Source organism: Chelmon rostratus, chromosome 18 (genome assembly GCF_017976325.1).
Source record: "Chelmon rostratus isolate fCheRos1 chromosome 18, fCheRos1.pri, whole genome shotgun sequence".
NCBI classification, from domain to species: Eukaryota; Metazoa; Chordata; class Actinopteri; order Chaetodontiformes; family Chaetodontidae; genus Chelmon; species Chelmon rostratus.
The window spans coordinates 7,499,233-7,517,435 of NC_055675.1; the positions used below are offsets into that span (position 1 = coordinate 7,499,233).

Below are 18,203 nucleotides of genomic sequence, written 5' to 3' on the forward strand. Positions count from 1 at the left end.
GCCCGCGATTTGTACATATCTCCCCGCAAAGTCTCTCGGCCGCGGCGCAGGTTTTTGTGTATAGGGTTAAAAAGGTTTGGGGGAAAAAATCATCGCCGGTGAGATGAAGGAGGCGGAAAAAAGAGTCCCGTTTTTGTAGCCGTAAATGTGGTTAGTGTTTGGAGGCCGGGGTTTCCCGTGCTCGGGCTTTTTGTGGTTTATATAGCTCGAGCGCCCAGCAATTATTGCGCTGATGCGACTCCAACACGTGGTGTCTGGAGTCAGATCCATTCCCTCTGCCATAATCTATCACGCCTATATGGACGACCGGACAGGTCTCCGTGTAATGTCGACCGAGATGAAACCCACATGGGGCTGCGTTTCACGCCTCTCTCCGTCCTTATTCGCGGTTTCAGAGTTTCACGCAGGCTGCTGAGCCAGAGCTGTACGTACCGACATGTTACCTCTTCCCTGGACCGTCCGCGCGCTCCTAACTCCGGGGACGGTCATTTCCAGTCGGTAGCACGCGTCAGACAGTCAGTCCGTGTTGTGTTACCGCTATGTCCCGACAATACGCGGCTCAGAAGAGCGTTCGCAGAGCCGAGCCCGGGTGAGAAGCGGGTTCACACTCCGTAAGGTAGGAGCGAGTGAGTCACCGGAGAGCGGCGAGTCAGGTAGAGGCGCAGGAGTAGAATTTCACTCGGTCGCAGGGGAGAGCTGTTGCGCAGGTGTACAGGTAGTCTACTTTGCACGCGCTTTAATTTACGGCCATCCACCTTTTCTTGAGACCCGAAGGCTTTTTCAGAAAGTCATTCAAGTCGAATCTAATTTCCCCTCATACAGCTTGCAAAAGGACCATATAGCCACAGTTCCATTACATGTAAATTAAACACAACAGCGCCAAAAGACGAGCCTCTGGATCAGTTCGACAGTGCGCAATTACGCACAAATGATCATTCAGGCGGACATCTCAAAATGAAAGTGGTGGAAGGTAATTAAGTACATTTACTCAAGGACTGTAGTTGAGTATTTCCATTTAATCTTATGCTTGTACTTCACTACATTTGAGAAGAAGATATAGTACTTTTTGCTCCACTACATTTATTTGACAGCTTTACTGCGCAGATAAAGGTTTAAAATTCAAAACAAGTGACTTTCTACAATATGATGCATTGCTATAAATTATACTATATAAAGGTAGCTCCTCCTCCACCAGCTGAATGTGCTTCTTACACATGAACGCATCCATAATACTCCAATAACATAATATATAATAGCAGCACTCACATGGGCCATTTGTCTGCAGTATAAGTACTTGTGATACTTTAACTTCATTTTGCTAATACTTGTGTGCTTTGTATCATGTTATTTTCAACGCAGGAGTATTTTGGAGCGGTATTACTACTTATGCTTCAATAAATAATCTGAATACTTCTTCCACCACAGCAAACTGAATGATGCAAAAATATTTAATGTGCAAATCAAACCAAAACAAGGCAAGAAGAAAAACACAAAAACAAAAAAAGCACATATTTTGATGAAGTCTTATTTTTAAAAAGCATTCATATCATCTTTCCATAATTACAACTTGTGACTGTGGGCAAAAAAATCAGTTGAAATAAAAAAAGAAAAATAATTTAAAGCCTTTATTTTCATGCTGAAAAGCCTGATATTTCAGTGTGGATGCTGCTCTGAAGGCAGTCAGTGAGTAGGCCTGCGTCGCCTGCCCCTCCTGTGTCTACTGCAGAGGGCATCATCCACCCTCTGTGAGACTCCGTATCTCAGCCGGCTCTCATCAGCCCACCCCACCCTCTGCCCTGATTACCCATCAGTCTCCCAATGAGTCTTTTTTGAGTGCCACATCACACAGCAGCATGTGTATTACCACTCTGTGGTCCTTTTCCGTCGCTCCCAAACAGACTTTTATTGCAGAGAGTCTTTAAGACAAAGGCCTTTGATACTCGGGGCCTGTTTCAAAATAAATGGGACTACTGGGAGGCACAGCTGTCAGGCTATTTGGGTCCTGTCACGGCTTCTGCAGCTTGTTTTCATGCTGTAAAGTTGTATATAGTCTTATACATTTTACAATAGGACTTCTGTGCTGAGAAAAAAAAACAGTAAAGCCTGAGTACTGAAAGTAACTTAAAATAACTTGACTTCTTGTGTTTCATAAGTATGCATGTATGTGAGGGTGCACACGCATGCATGTCTGTTAGCATGTGTGTGTGTGTGCGTGCATGTGTGTGAGGATGTGGGAGGGATATATATAAAGTCTGAAAGCACTGACACGCATCTGGCACCTCGTCATGTGGACGGGGAGGAGGAGAAAAAAAAAAGAGTGATTGAGTTACACTTCCCCTCCGTGTGCCCCAAACACCAGAAATATGGTTCACATTGTCCAACATTCTCAAAGATCAACTAACAATTCATGGATGGATAAATGTGAATAGTAGTAATTAAATCTGTAATAGTGATAAACATGGCCTTGCAGGAACCGTGGAGCCAGTTATTCCGACAGAGTTAAGTTTCAGCTCCGATAATATCACTTTTTCACCGCTGAATACATTTGGGGTAATGTGGAAAACATCCTTAATGTTGTAGTGGAATTTAATTTAGGAAATGTTCGGGATGAAATAATAACAGCCCTTGAGTCAATTTCATGCCATCAGTTTAATCAGCCTAATTATTTTTAATGCATGTGTGTTTGAACTGGAATTTAATTTGGAACGTTTTTTTTTGTTTGTTTGGTTTATTCATAAAAGACACATCAATGAGTGCATTATATAAATTTCAAATCCCAATTTTATCCTGACAATCAACTTACGCTCACATTTTTAGGCCAACTAATCAGCCTCGAATTTGGATTTTCTGCACTCTGTTATTGTCCCATCAGAGGCAGGAAGAGCTGGATCCCAGCCCTCAAACGCCAGACCCCCCTCACCCCCCACCCCTCGCAGTCGTGACTTAAACCCTGACAAGCTCGGCTCATCAAAGAGTGTTTGTCCCATCTGACTCCGCTTTGCCTCTCCGCCGTGCGTCCAGCATCTGTCTTCCAGCTCCCTCCAGGATACGGCTCGCAGTCATACAGTAAGGCCTGCTGTCTGGCGTTCTGTCAGTCAGAGGTAGGGCGACCTCTGAGTTTAAAATCCGTCTTTTGAAGTCCCGGAGATGTGGGGGAGACACCAGAGAAGGCGTTAATGTGCCAGAATAGGCTGTTCAATCAAAAAAATACCACTTCCCCGCCTTGGTGTCCTGGATTAAACCCAGCCAAAAAATCAACTCCTGATTAAACGTGAACGTTGACGCGGCGGCGAGCTTTTTGGACATCTGACCCATCCCGCTCAGTATTTAACAGACTTAATATCATGCAGTAATGAATCGAGCATAAAGCTGCTCGTTCAGTGCGGCTGCTGCTCGCCTGGTGCACAGCTGGATCGTCTCTCTCGGCTCTGGTATTATTCATCTACTGTGTTACACTGGCTTGGAGTCATTGCACAGTAGGAGAAGTCACTAACAGTGAAGAACCACAGTATACCACATTGAGCAGGATGTGCGTTTTATGATTTATGGTAATACTGTATTTCTGCTGCTCAGTTTCAATTATTTGTTCTCAATAAAAATCAAACTCAGCTGACACTCTCTGACTAATTTTCCTGTCGAGATATCAAGCGTATAATAAGTTTCTGTTCTCATTCCCACTTGGAATGACAAAGGCTGTGTGAACCGCTAATATGCGCGCGCACGCACACGCTGTCTATAATGTTGACAGCACGCTAACCATGTAGGATCTCTCTCTTCCCTCGTCCTTTTATGGCTGCGCCTGTGTCAGCCTCTTTCCATCTCTCTTGCTGTTTGACACAAACAAACACACACTCGGAGGCCCATGCAGCCTTGCTATTACTGCAGCACCTCATCGGGAAAGACGATAGGACAAACAGAGCTGATGATGAAAAGTTCACATTGTCATCGGTTTAAGCAGGATACGCCCGGCTGTATGGGTTTATGTACTTTTTATGCTTGACATTTGCTTTACAGTTGAGTCATTCATAAAGAAAAATAATAATAACACAAGAGAGCGACACTCTCTCCTTCTCTTTTTCACAAGCACACATACTCTCATCATTCAAGAGGAAAAGTACAGCCACTTAAGACTCAGGATTAAGGCTACATTTCACAGTGGTGCATTTTTCAAGACACTTAATTATAGCTTTCTAGAGGAGGGCTGTGACCAGGCCCAGGCTTTTTCAGCTCTAACGGGATGTTTCCATGTTTGGCGGGCCACCAGCCAACCGGCCTGCCAGCTAACCAATCAGCCCACCAGGCCGGACGGCAAAGGATCCAGTCCACTAGCCAATCAACCAAACCGACCAGGAGAGCAGAACAGCGGGCGCAGGACTAGCCAGCCGCTCAGTTAGTCAAACTTGGGCTGGTGGACAGCCAACGGGGCAGTCAATTAGCGAACCGGCAAACCAGCAGAGGAGGATGATGACGGGCAGAAACTTTACTCCTCGTGACCTCATCGACACAACCTCAGCGACTCACATCCACGCACTGATCCCAGATCACTGCTAAGCCCTTAATGACTGTTTGTCACCGAGCCCGTGACATCACAGTGAACTGTTAGGACGGGGACGGCACGTTCTGCGGTGTGTGCGTGCGTGTCTGTGTGTGTGCATGTTCACGTGCAAACCATTTTCAAGCCCTGCGATCCAAGTTTCGTATTAGACCTCGAGGTGGCTGGAGGGGTTGCGCCTATGGAGTTTAACGTATTTATTTCTCAGGGAGAAAAGTGAGATGCAGAGAGAGTTCGCCTGATATTTCACTCTGTTCTTGAACTGGCAGAGAGCAGCATGGAAAGAGATGGAGACATGGAGGGGGCGGCTGCTCACTGCTTGTGGCAGGAGGGAGGGAGGGGGGGTATAAAGACAATTTCCTCTCTGCTCTTATTGCTCTGACTGTCTGCCGCCTACCGCCTTCATGGAGGTCCCTAATTGAGATCACTTGTACTTAAAAATAGGAACAAAAAAGGAACTTCTGTGGGCTGGAGATGGAGAGGAGAAAATAAAGCGGTAATATGTGACGAAGGCTGCCATTAAAGAGTCCCAATGATAGATCTGAGCGACTGGGGCACACGGAGCTGAGAACTCTTTCTCTGTCTGCCAGCGAGCCTTCAGATGTTGACGTGTCACACACCACCTGCTGTCACAGCCCAAGAGCTGTGCATGTGCAAGAGTGTATTTGTAGGTTTTCTGTGTGTGTGGGTGTGTGGCTCTTTGATGGGGTAGGGTGACAGTGCCCGGGGCTGAGGCCAGAAACATGGCAATTCAGTTTTTCCACTTTAGTATGTGAATGTGTGTGTGTGTTTTGGAGTTTGTCTTTACATAGCTGCAACAAAATATCTTTACAGTCATCAGGCATATTTGGCTGCCCCACACTGCGCAGCCTTTTGTGTCATTAGCTATGCTATTATTAGTGCTTCACTTTAATTCAGCCGTTCCACCAATCAAAGCCTCCCTCGAGCTGCCTTTCCCAGACTCGGCCCCGGAGCGTCCCTGAGGCGTGCTGGTTTTCCCTTCAAACCATCTATCACTCAATCAGGTCTGATCGTGCTATTAATCAAACAGTGAGCCCCCCTCCTCGGAGACCAGTTTGAAGGATTGGCTTGGAGGAAACGCAGCGTATCCAGGAGTGGTACCGGACCACGGCTGGGAACAGGAACCCCGTAAAGAGCGTTTTTCTTGGACCGAGACCTTCTGTAGGTGCTAAAGACAATACAGACACTCGGGCTAGGCCAACATTCCACTTTACACTTTTCCCTTCCTCTGTGTATTTCACTGGTCTACTTCCCCTCTGCAAACTAGCCGGCTAGTATCAAAATATTTATAGTACATCTGCAAGACATGCTGTTCTCATGTATCCAGGGCCGTTTAGCCTTGTGTTCATTATGCGAGGTAAAACTAATACCAGATTTATAGGGGGAGATTTCTCTCTGTTCTCCGGGTCCGTGTAGTAGGATTGAGGATGATTTATGTGAGGTAGGCACAGGCAAGATAGATAGAGTGACTACACGGCGAGAGGCAAACAGGCAGCGGCCCAGACTAGCACTCGCCGGGGGGCTATCGGCTATCACTCGCCCGTTTCCACTGCTCCTGTTTTGAGACAGGAGGAAGGTAAGACAGGACGGGGAGGGAAAGGAAGGAGGCAGGAGGTAAGGATGTATGTATGTATATGCATGGAGGCAGGGTGGAGGAATGTCCAGGTGCACTGGGTCCAAATCGATGTAAGGAGCCATAGAGGAGGGCCAGATGGAGGAGGAGGAGGGGGGGGGGGGGGGGGGGTGGGGGGGGTCTGTTATGGATGCTCAATTGAGCACAGACATAAACAGAGACGCTGTCAACCCACGCTCTGAAATGTACCATATACATTTTTTGTCTTGGAGCATTTCAATGTATTAAATATAGTATTTGTTTTGCTTGGCCATCTTCACAGACTGGGTATCATGAATTTTACTGACAGTAATATCCGAAACCTTAGGATGAAGTCCTGGCACGGCTTATGCACCTTCATTGCTGGGGGGTAATCAAAGTCAAAACTGTCAGTCAGTATGTCCAGCGCAGAGACAACAGCCAATCAGATAAACAGGAAATGAAAACACAGCGCAGGGCAGGAACCGCATGCGGCCACAGCACTGGGCGTGCATCGAGCAACGGCACTCAACTTCCGAGGGTTTGGACCTCGCTCTCCTTTTCTTTTTCCTGATCTTTTCCTGATCGCGGTCCAGCTCGGAGCCGCTCCAAAACACTGAGCCTGAACTCTGCAACCTGGAGCCCGATTCCACACTAGACCGGATTCCAAACCATTTAGACGTCGAAGCGGCCCCGGGAAGCCGCGGATCGCGAGCGCTCCGAGAGGCCTCCGCTGCAGCATCTTTCGCTCTGTGTGCTGAATGAGTTAACAAATTAAGTTGAGAGTGTCACCGCTGATGCAGCACACTTAGAGACGGGCCTTTGCCGAAAACCTTAGCCTGTAATTACACTGAGCCTATTAGGCTACTGGTCAGAAATGACTCACAGCAAGGTGGGGGTGTGGAGGGGGAGAAAAGGAAGGGTGGATGGAGTTCACTTTCAGAGCTTCCAGCCGGAGATGTACTTCGGACAAAATCAATTCCATTCATCTTTGGAAAGTTCAATGAGAGAAAACATCATGAAAGTTGGGGGAAAACATGATTTCACAGAAGATAAATGACTATTGTCTGATTGTGTGACCCATGACCCTGTATTTTCCACACACGCTCAGAACTTGCCGGTTATTCCAGGACAGGGCCTTTTCATGTCGTGTCTGCGCTGCTCCTAGCTGAGACTCGGATGACGCCAGCTTTATAGCGCCTAAATCGAGTTCCGAGCAGGGAGACTCATCGGCTGCTGGGTCCCACGGGGAACATCTATCACGTTGTGAAATGCTGTCCTTCAAACACAATCTATTCTGTGGTGTTGCATTATAGCAAAGCTGAGAATTTGAACGTCACGCACATATAAAAATCCCTCTCTGGCAACGGGGTTGTTGGGATGTGGTCTCAGGCTGACAATTAAATTGTCCGCTCGGAATATGCTGTCACTCTGGAAGCTCGAGATTTACGGCGAATAATTTCGCGAGAACTGATCATCTTAAATGTTTCAACTGGATTTTACGGCGTCATAGATCACTCTGATATGTTCTCGTGTCCTCCAGGGACTGAAAACTGTCCCCAGTAGTTGCAGAACTCATTTACAGACAATTAAAGAAGCTCTAAACAATCCAGCCCCCTCTAACTGAGCCGTTGTTGAACAGAGTACTCCCACCAAACTAGTGCAACTTTCCTGCAAAACGGGTAAGTATTTGACACTTTACAAACCACAGAGCCGTATCACATCGCTCTCTGAAGCCTCTGTCAGGCTCAGCACAGCAGCTTCTACCAGTAAAGAAAAGTTACAATACAGGTACACAGGGTTAAAAGCTGTAAACATTAAACCCGTGTTTACATTGCAAGAGATTCTTTTTCATCAGTAATTGCCTCACACTGTGAGCCTGATGATTGGGTAATATTTATGATGGGCCCTTAGGGTCTGCTTCCCTCCCAGTCTCTCTTATGTCTATAAAATCTTTTTACCCTTGGCTCAACTGTAGCGCAGACAAGGTCCCATTAGAACCTGATTGTATATGTGCTTTTAAAGTGTGCCTCTATAGTGCCTTTAATGTGCACAGGCCATGTGCTTATGTGCGCATATGCATGTGATGTGGGTGTGTATATACAGTGTGTGTGTGTGTGTGTGTGTGCGTGTGTGTGTGTGTGTGTGTGTGTGTGTGTGTGTGTGTGTAGCAGTAAAGGGGCTGGCTCTGAGACTTTGGTTAACCGGGCTATAATTTGGAGGCCCTGTGAAGACTCCCAGCAGCCTCTCACTGTTTGTTTACCAGAGAGACCAACTCTACTGTTTCTGCTGCATCTGCAGGGTCCTGCAGGAAAAGGGCGTGTGTATCTGTCTGGCTGAGTGTGCGTGTGTGTGTGTGTGTGTGTGTGTAGGTGTAATCATGTGTGTAATGCAGTATTCATGTGAAAGTGACATTTTGTAGAATAGGCAAAGATAAAATTGTCTGCTGGTACTGTGAAGACCATTTGGCCTATAAGCTTCCTTAAATTAACATATTTTCTAATGTAATTCTTTTTTAAGAAACCAGTGCTTCCAATCAAACTAAAGAACTCTGACATCCCTCATTCCCTTATTTTTCCATCATACACCTTTAAGCGACAGTAAATCAAGGCTACGATACACACACGCCAGCCTCTCTTTCCTGAAATGGTAGCTTTGTCATAAATAAGAAAACAAAAAGGGCCCAACTTCACAAAAAACACCCTCACATTAAAAAGTGTTTGTCAGCAAAAAATGGCTGCTATTTTTGTTTGTGCCGAGGGTAATTCTCCCGAGACTGAACTGCTCGCTTTCTGTCCCAATTGGGCTTTTTGTTTTTCACCAGTCCTCCTCCCAAGCAGGAATAAAAAGAAAACAATGCGATTCAAACGACCGGAGCTCCCAGCCTGTCATTTAGCTGAAACTTTGAATTGTCTTTGCTCTGCGTGAGCTGTTTTCTTTCACACACACACACACACACACACACACACACACACACAGACACACACAGAATTGTTGCAGCATCCTAAAATTCCATCACGAGAGAGGAAGAAAGACAGAGGAGGAGAGGAGCTTTCAAAATATCACTCTAATAAAATATTCCTGCTCCTCTGGGATCCTCCTTTGCTCATTCAGCATCAGGAGAAGTGAAGTGGAAAAGGCCTGCTATTGGTCTCCGTCCAAAAAAGAGAAAGAGAGAAGAGAGAGGGAGAGAGAGAGAGAGACCTATTTCCTTTGGGGAAAGACAGAAAGCAGAATGAGCAGCGCAACAGTTGACGGAAAACTTTTAACTGCGACAACAAAATGAACTACAGACGACTGTAAGAGGGCAGCTGTCTGGGTGAGTGACAGCGTTCAGCTCCAGACTGAAAGCCTGCTCGGTGAGGATCAGACAGTGTGGATGTATGCAGGCTTTGATCAGACGCCGCTGCTTGTCGGCGCGGTATGATTGGATTGAATATGTGTAAACTGGAGCAGCTCGGGGATCGACATAAAACACAGCAGCTACAAGTCCTCAGAAGATGCCCGCCTCAGTCGGAGGAAGGCGCTTTGAAACGACCTGAAACGTAACGCGGGGGATTTTGCAGTTTTGTAACATTGCTGTACGAGCAGAAAACGTTCGAAACTTTTCTGTTTTTTCTCACAGCAAGAGTCACACAGACTTTTGAATATTTGCAGCACTTTATTTTAACCCTTGTTTAACATTTATAAGCAGCATATTAACACTAACACACTGCAAGTGGTTAAAATAACATTTAAGTGAATTTAATGTATCTGTACTCAATAACTCCACTTTTTAAGCATTAAAAACAATATAACACAATTATATTCATGACTTATCTTTGTTTTATTTATCAGTAAAATACCTATTCTGTCTTCATTAATGAAGTAATTATTTATTCTGTATTATTCGCTCACTCTGCTTCTGTGAGCCTTTCTTTCTGACAACAGTCCAAACTCACGCCTCTGATGAAGGCCATGGAGAGTGGGTGAAAGCCACATCTGCCAACTAAACCTTGAATTAAATTTTTTCTTTTGTCAAACTGTTATTTCCGAGGTAAAAAAAATGAACCTTAAAGCTCAACAGGTCCTATTTGTTAGCAGTTTTGAACCCGTGTGTGAGCGATAAACAGTTGATAAATGCTTTATAATGCACTGTAATCGCATATCATTAAATATAATTACAGCTATGTTGTCATCATTCGTGAACTGTTAACAGTTGTGGATGCTTCATAGGAGGAGTTATAATTGTACACAAATACATTAACACTTAAAATGTCCTAATATCTGCTTACAACCAAACTACAGAGTGTCATGAACTCTCTGTCCAGGAGAAGTGTTTTTATTCTCCTTCTAAATGCTAAATACGGGTGTTTCCAAGAAACCTCTTTTTATTTTGTTCTTAATCCAAATTACCTCCATGCTTGTTTCCCCCTTTTCTTTTTTCATCTTTCTTTCTTTCTCTCTCTCTCTCTCTCTCTGGAGACCACTTTACAAATGAGAGCTACCATTTCTAGCTTCCCTCTTCTCCCCAGAGACTTGTCAATATCAGCTACACACACTATTCAAAGTTCAAAGACAAGCATCCCACTACACACACCTACGCAAGCTCTCCTGGCCCCTTTTGTGTCTCTGGGGCATATTTAATTTCAGTGTCTGTGCACACATTCGAATACGTTTGTGTGTGTGTGTGTCTGTGTGTGTGTGTGTGTGTGTGTGTGCCACAGGTGGTGCGGTGCTGGTGGCTCTGTTCTGATTATTGCGGTGGCCAAAGCATCGCCGCCCCGTCACATTTGTCATCACCCTTTTCCTGAAAGCGTGGGTGGGAGGGGAAGGATGGAGGGAGGACATAAGGAGAAGGAGACGGAGGAAGGAAAGGGAAGAAGGGAGAGGAGGAGGGCAGATGATGGTAAATGGCCACCCCCGCGGAGCCATATGGGAGGTGGTTTGAAAGAGTCAGTCTTGTGTTGCTCTTACTGGATAGCCCACGAGCGCAAACCGATCCTTCCCTTTGTATCGCCTCCGTCTCACTTACTCTTTTTCTTCCTCCTGATGCTTCTGTCTCACTCTCTAATTTTCTCACATTTTATCTCTCACTCTCACATGAAGGAATAAACAGGGGACCCCCCTCTTCCACGCTCACAGGCCCTTCAGACCACCATAAAAGGCTGGTGTGGGCGTAGCCGAGTGGGTGGGCACTTTGATTTTCAGGTGTATTTGATCTGTTGTGTTCACACCTCGGCGCAGGCAGGGGGCCAACGGTGCGGGCAGGTAATTTGAGCAAATTAGGAGATGGGGCCTGTGTGTTATTAATGACACCCCACACCCTCCGCTGCACGTCCACCTATTGTTCCCTCGACTGCACACACCTTTCTTCTCTTCCGCTCCGAGACCCCCGGTCCCATCTGCGCCTCCTGCTCAACACCCACCCCTCAGCCCCTCTGAAGGCACTGTGTGTGGAATGCACACACACACACACACACACACACACACGGTGCACATGGGACGGGGGCGGCAGGAGGAGGGATTGGTTCCAGGTGCCAGTTTGAGTGAGAGCATTAATCAAGCAGACAGATCTTCCTGTCACAGACACCTTAAGAGTGCGCGCACACACACACACACACACACACACAGAGCCAATACTGTACATCTATACACTCTTTACAGTTCTTGCACAGCAGTATCTACAAACACACCAAACTCCCATTTAAAAATACAAAATTTTACCACAAGTGCTGTTTTTTTTAATGTGCGCTGAGTGACAGATGATTATGACTTGTGAGAAAGTGAGCGCTGATACCAACGTCTGGAGGCACGTTGTAACAAGGTGTACTTATCCCCTCAGACAGCTTCACTGACCTGCTGCCAAGCTACTGATCACAGATCAGAGTCACAGCTCGGCGTAGCTCTTTGAGGCTCCTTTACTCATCTTGTTTCGCCTTCTCTTCTTGAAAACTGAGCAACACCCTACCCTTTTACATTTACACTCTGGCGATTTACAGTACGTGTTACCTCACATAAATAACCAGGATTGCTTAAAAAATATGGCCAACACGTCCAACCCGTGCTGCTCTTTTCATGACCTGCTGGTAAGTAGGTTTATATATTTGGGAGTTTGGCCTGAGTCAGAGGGGATACCACATTCCTTTCAGATTAAACCAACAAGGGGAAAAACCTGCCCTTTTCTCCGCTGTGGGGGTAGAACAGGTAAGGCCTTGTGTAGGTGCTGTGGCCACGCTCTCACGCACATCGTTACAGGCTGAACCCAAACATCCAGGAGGCTCGACACTCCATATTTCCCCCTACAGAAACACGGAGCGTGGAAGCGAAGCCGTTTTCGCAGGGACGCGAGAGGGAACTCAAGACAATGCTGTTCAGGTTTCCTGCGGTTTGCTGTATCAGCTCTGCTTAAAGCCATCCTCGGACTTAAATAACAGAAGTGAAGCATGAATGGAGGAAAGAGGAGAGAGGAGATGAAACAGAGAGAGCAGAGTAAAAGAGGTATATGAATCTGGGTTATAATACTGGTGTTCTGTTTCATTAGGGGGAACCGGTTCCAAGATAGACCAATTTTCAAAGTGTTAGGTAGTTACTTCCTCTCTGAGGGCTTATATCGGATAACGGTAATTCACCCAGCATGATGCAATTGAAATGGATGAAGGGCTGCAGGATCTTGTTAAGTGTGAAAATAGCACAGCGCTGCATTAAAAGCTTCGCTGGCTAACGCAATGGCATTAAGCTACCTGGTAATTATGGCGCATTCAAAAATCATAGCTATGCATACTGTGGCGTGAGAGATATCCAAAAAACACACACCAATTTGGCACGCATGCAGAGCAAACACTGCATAGACGTTAAACATTTGCATTGACTTATGAGAGAGAGATGTTAGCACTCATAGCGTTTAACAGATTCCTGGCCTCTTTGATTGTTTTTGAGTCTATCATCAACACTTTAAATAGGCAGAAACTCGCAGTAAGCACAGTCAGTTGGCAGGTTGCTTTATCACAATAGTGTAATTAGCCCCCCAGCTACTGTATATGAGGATAAAAGGCGGGATAATACACAGCGCCTTGTGAGCATTTACACTGAACCCTCCGTTTGTTGATGCAGTCTCCGTGTTACAGGAGCGACTGTAATCTCACTCCGCCGTCCTTCTCTGCCACATTTCAATAACTCCTCGCTGCTTCATTTTGAAGGAGGAGGAGCAGATATTGCCTCTGCAGTTCAGAGTTGTTCTGGACGGGGCAACAAAGTGCGGCAGGCGAGCCACAGTCCTGCTGCTTCCTCTCATTGATCCACTGGTTGAATCTGCACGTTTTTCCGTCACTGTTTCAGACAGACTGAACACGCTCTGCGCAAACACCTTCACAAATTAAAAGAAAAACACACTCTCACATCCACAGTGGGAAAGACGTATTTCAGGCCATTCAAATCACAGGTTACGGCGCTCCCATGGCGCTCTCATTTAGACCTTAATAACTGCCTACAGTCTATTTAGAGCCATAATCAACCCACCATTCACCGTTGGTCCATATGAGTGAAAATGCAGACCAATTAATCTATCTTTGATTAAACACTGATCACGTCAACATTCTGCACCTCCCTGATTACCCTCAGGAATTATGAAGACTAATGTGAACCTCCAGCACTAATAAGTCCTAATAGCTGGCACCGAGTGCAAACACACACAGTGCCATTTTACTCCATCAATATGACCCTGCTGGGATTAAATAACATGTTTGCCTCAGAGGTACAATTAAGCATCGCTAAATAGAGTTCCTTTGAGCCTGGAGTTAAGGGAAGAGTCTTCTCTGCACAGTAGCAGCCAGTGAAGCGCTCAGATTTTTCCCTCTGGCTTTTTCAAATTACCTATTGATGAGTGGGCTTCACGTCTCTCCCTGGCTGGGGGGAGGAGGGGAGGATGTCTGGCTCACTTTTAAGATGTCTCCAAGAAGCAGGCCTGTGGTTAGATCTAAGGCAACACTTATGCAACAGAAGCTGCCTTTCTCAAATACATATACGGTTTCCCTGCAAATTATCTGAGATTTTCTTTGGGGAAAGTTTTCCGCCCGGAGTCTTCAGATATTTACCCACATCGCCCCGCTTTCCTTTTGATCGTGTTGATTTGGGTCCGTCTGTGTAAGCAGTTTTTTTTTTTTTTCTGTACTGTGACTGCACAACTTTACTGAACGATAATTGCTCCCATGACTTAATTGTCTATATGTAATTAAGTTTGTAATAGAGAAAATAGGCATTTAAATGTTCCCCAGAGAGGCATGGTGGTTGAGTGGGTGCCACACATGTTGAAGATTATTCTGCCCTCCCCATCTCATCTGCCAGTCTGAGCACTTATAAAAAATGTATTTGAGGCAATTAAATGAAAATTGCTTGATGTAAATGCCAAGACAAATTTTAATGAGCCCCCTTTTCTCAATTTGGAACACTTGCCCACTCCCTCAAGTCAGCTCAATTTATCGCTGGGAATTTTACGCTCAGTCCTAAATTAAAAATGTCCTTAAATACAAATCGACAGACGGGATGGAGTAATGTGGGTTTCCAACTAACAAAACAACATTTTGTAAGTTGTGTTCCCAGCAAACTGGCTGACGCCGGGCGAAACGATCCCGGACAGACGTGGGAGCAGGAGAATGTGAAGAAAATATAGAAAATCGGTCATGTCGTGAGTCATGTCATGTTTTTGTGAGGAGAGGACAACTCATCCTTATACCTCAAAGTCAAGATTAACAGAAATAAATATAGGCGTTAAAATCTAAAATCTATGGAATAAATTATATAGCAAATTTCACCCAGTTTAACGAAGATCAAACTCATTTTTACTCAAACTCAGATTCTCTTTTTGTCTGAGCTAAACAGAAATGTTGAGGATGTCAGTCCTAGTTTTTGTCAGGTGTGATACAGCACAGTGCCCTACCTCTATTTATTTTATATCACAAACACAACAGAGAGCGCTGGTGGTCCTGCAAAATCACATTCTGCTGTCAAGGGGACTTTTTGTGGTTGTACTGACAGATTTACTGCCCAGATGTTCATAAACAGGGGGGACATCAATGAGCCGCGGCTCAGCATCGACCAACAGCTCTCACTATCCGAGGATCGATCCCTGATCATCTTTCCTGTGGGTCTCTCCACCTGAACATCTGCGCACATCTGCTCCTCTCTGCCTCAGCCGCAGCATGCTTTCAATTTCCTGCGGCGCTGCTCCTCTCCCCTCGTTCTCCCGCGCTCCGACCCCAGAGACACGCCACGAGGTCAGGGGTTAACGTGGTAATAGGTGGTGGTGATTGGTGGAAGAGCGTTCGCTCTCTCCCGGCTTTCAGAGCGCATTAGGAGTCACCCTGCTTCTGTGCGGAGCAGGAGCCCAGAACAGCTGTGTCTGACCACGGGCCGACTTCTTAAAAACATCTTTTAAACATTTGATTTGGACAGAGAAGTGGAGGCTATGGACCGGAGCGGGGAGATGGAGGGGAGGGGTTGGGGGCGGTGGTGTGGTGGGGGAGTGGGGTATTAAACTGCGCCTGTCTATTTCTTGTGTCGCACAGGAATGAAAATGTTTGTTTAAATTTGAAAATTCATCTGGTAAGCCTAAAACATCATTTATTTTGTTGATTAAATTAGATTGTGTAAAGAAGCTGTCATAATAGAATACAGCAAACCCAAAACAGAGGCCGCAAACTGGAGCACACAAGCTGGCCTTCACAGGTCATTGCAAATCATAAAGTTGACGCAGCTACTGTTCACAGGTCTTGAACTTTTGTGGTCTTATTTCCGATAGATCCACTTTGGCATCCAAGCAGGATGCTGGATATATAATCAACATGAAGAATAAATTGAACACTAGCTGTGCATTTCTTTGAAAATATAAAGATTTTAAGGGACAAAAGCACCAATCAGGAGTTTATTATAACAAAAAAATCAGATTTGATCTTTTTATCAATTTGCAGAGAAGCACTAAGCAAGAATAAATTGATTGCTTTCAGCTCAAATGAATTATTCTAGCATTTAAATTTCCAAATTCATATCAAGGAAGTCGACATGGATCAGCTTCTTGTTCATAGTGGATTTATGTGTGTCGATTAAATGCTCCCCGGAGGCTGCAGAAATCTACACTGATTAATTAATGACAGCAGCACGACCAAACAATTTCAGGAAGCGATTACAGACCTTTCTTGGCAAACTAATCAATAGTTCTTCCCCTGCGCACAACAGTGCGCACCCAACACACACAACCCAGTAATCCCCACATCTTGTTTCAATGCTCAACTGTAAACTCTCTTGTGCAGCGTCTGTTTACGTTTGTCAAAAATATCACCCGTGCTTTTGTTTTTGGTTCCGCAATGGCATCGCTTTGTAAATCTGAGGGTATGTTGCACAAACATGTCATCTCCCTCTTTCAGAAATATTTATAAACATCACGTAGAGTAAATACTGGAATCTCTAAATGCAGAGAGGGTTTTTTTTTTTGTATTTGCGCACCACAAAAAGCCTTGATGATAGTTGGGTCTTTCTTCCACCGCAAAAGCTTGGACCTTGATCGCAGGGTCCTCGATGACCTCTGCTGATCCCCTCCACTCATCCGGACCCAAATCCTTCAGTCGGATTCAGGGAACTTTCCCCCTTTCCCCCAAACTCACTTAATTCCTCTATCCAAACCTCAACACCTGACCCCGAGTCCTCCCCGTGACCCGGAGCCCCTAACCCAACTCCAGACACAACAGCAACCGGCCAAGCAGTACTTACCCCAGAAGAAGTTTTGTTGACATGGTGTCACTGTGCTGAAAAGGCTGTTAGATGCCATAGCTGCCTCTGGTTGCAGCAAGCCCCACTTTTGTTCCTCTGTGGTTTCCGTGACCCTTGACACGTCCTAAACCAAGAGCACGCAGCGTGTCATGAAGAAAAAAAATGGAAAAGCCATCCACAAGACATGCTTCTACGTATCAACTATTTGGATGACCACAAGTAACAACCAGGTCTGGTTTTATAGAGAAAAAAAAAATTGCAGAGGCAAATATCGCCTTTGCGGATAGATCAGATGGTGTCGGACTTGCTTGCTTGGCGAGTGTGGTTGGAACGTACTTACTCGCTTAGCGCCGTCCTTGTGACTGGTGCTGGCCCGCGACGATTAACCATTTACACTCCAGGTCGCCCTCAAACACCAAACCCGAGCCGCACGTCTGTGGTTCTGTGGTTGTTTGGGAGGCGAGCAGAGCCCTCACACAACCCAAAAGGCACCAGCTTTAAAACTCGTCTCTTTCCTGCCCTCCATGTGCCGTCACTGGAGAGCCTGGGTCACATGCCCTCTGACGTCATCACGGCACAGCAGTCGAGTGGGACAGCCTACCGTTGTGGCTTTCTTCCCTCTCCTCTCCTCTCCTCTCCTCTCCTCTCCTCTCCCCGGAACTTTTTTCTCTCTCCTCCCTGGCTCCCCTCCTTCTCTCTTACGCGTGGTTCGGCAGCGTTTCCAGGCTCTCTGGGGGATCGGGGTCTGACGCTCCCATGAGTCAGGAGGCTTCAGTGGGGGCAGCTTGTTCAACCGCCCATGCCTCCTCAGCATATGGGGAACAGCGCTCTCCCTGCTCTGCTCTCCCGTTCACTCTTTCATCCCCCTCCCTCGCTCGCTCTGTGTCTCTCCCTCTCTGACTCTGCTGCTCCTTTCCTCAACTCCTTTAACAGGCTGCTGTGCTGCTCCCGTCTGCCTCTGAGCAGGGAGAGCTGAGCTTGGTAAGATTTGAGGGTGTGAGTGAGGAGCGAAAGGCTGGCTGGCTGGCTGGCTGGCGGTGTGAGACTGGGTGTGTGTGTTTGTCTGTGTATGCATGTGCAGCAGAAAGAATGGAGAAAGAGAGAGAGACAGAGAGGCTGGGTGAGTGTGTGTGAAAGCGGAGGTGGTGTGAAACTGCTTATTTACAGAGGAGTGCGTCTGAAAGGCTGCTTCAGTGTCACTTTTGCAGCCTGAATTCGTCCTTTCTTCAAGCTTTCTCTTGCAGTTTTACACACTTTCGGCTGCTGTGTCACAGACAGTCATCATGTTATTGTGTTGTA

The 18,203-nt window shown here is 46.1% G+C and overlaps 1 protein-coding gene across 4 annotated transcripts in view; it reads right to left on the reverse strand.

Annotated features, from left to right (window-relative positions):
* The window catches only part of runx2b (RUNX family transcription factor 2b), a 38,517-nt gene extending 21,176 nt beyond the window's left edge, over positions 1–17,341 (reverse strand). For 2 of the 4 annotated variants that reach the window (XM_041958094.1, XM_041958091.1), the window contains exons 1-2: positions 17,245–17,341; positions 16,905–17,028 (exon numbers count right to left, since the gene is read on the reverse strand). In XM_041958094.1, the coding sequence (XP_041814028.1) occupies positions 16,905–16,962 (58 nt within the window). In that variant the 5' untranslated portion in view covers positions 16,963–17,028; positions 17,245–17,341. Of the gene's footprint in view, positions 1–432; positions 595–16,904; positions 17,029–17,240 lie in introns of those variants that run through there. The other 2 variants (XM_041958092.1, XM_041958093.1) reach the window with 2 other exon arrangements.
* Positions 17,342–18,203: the final 862 nt, after the last annotated feature.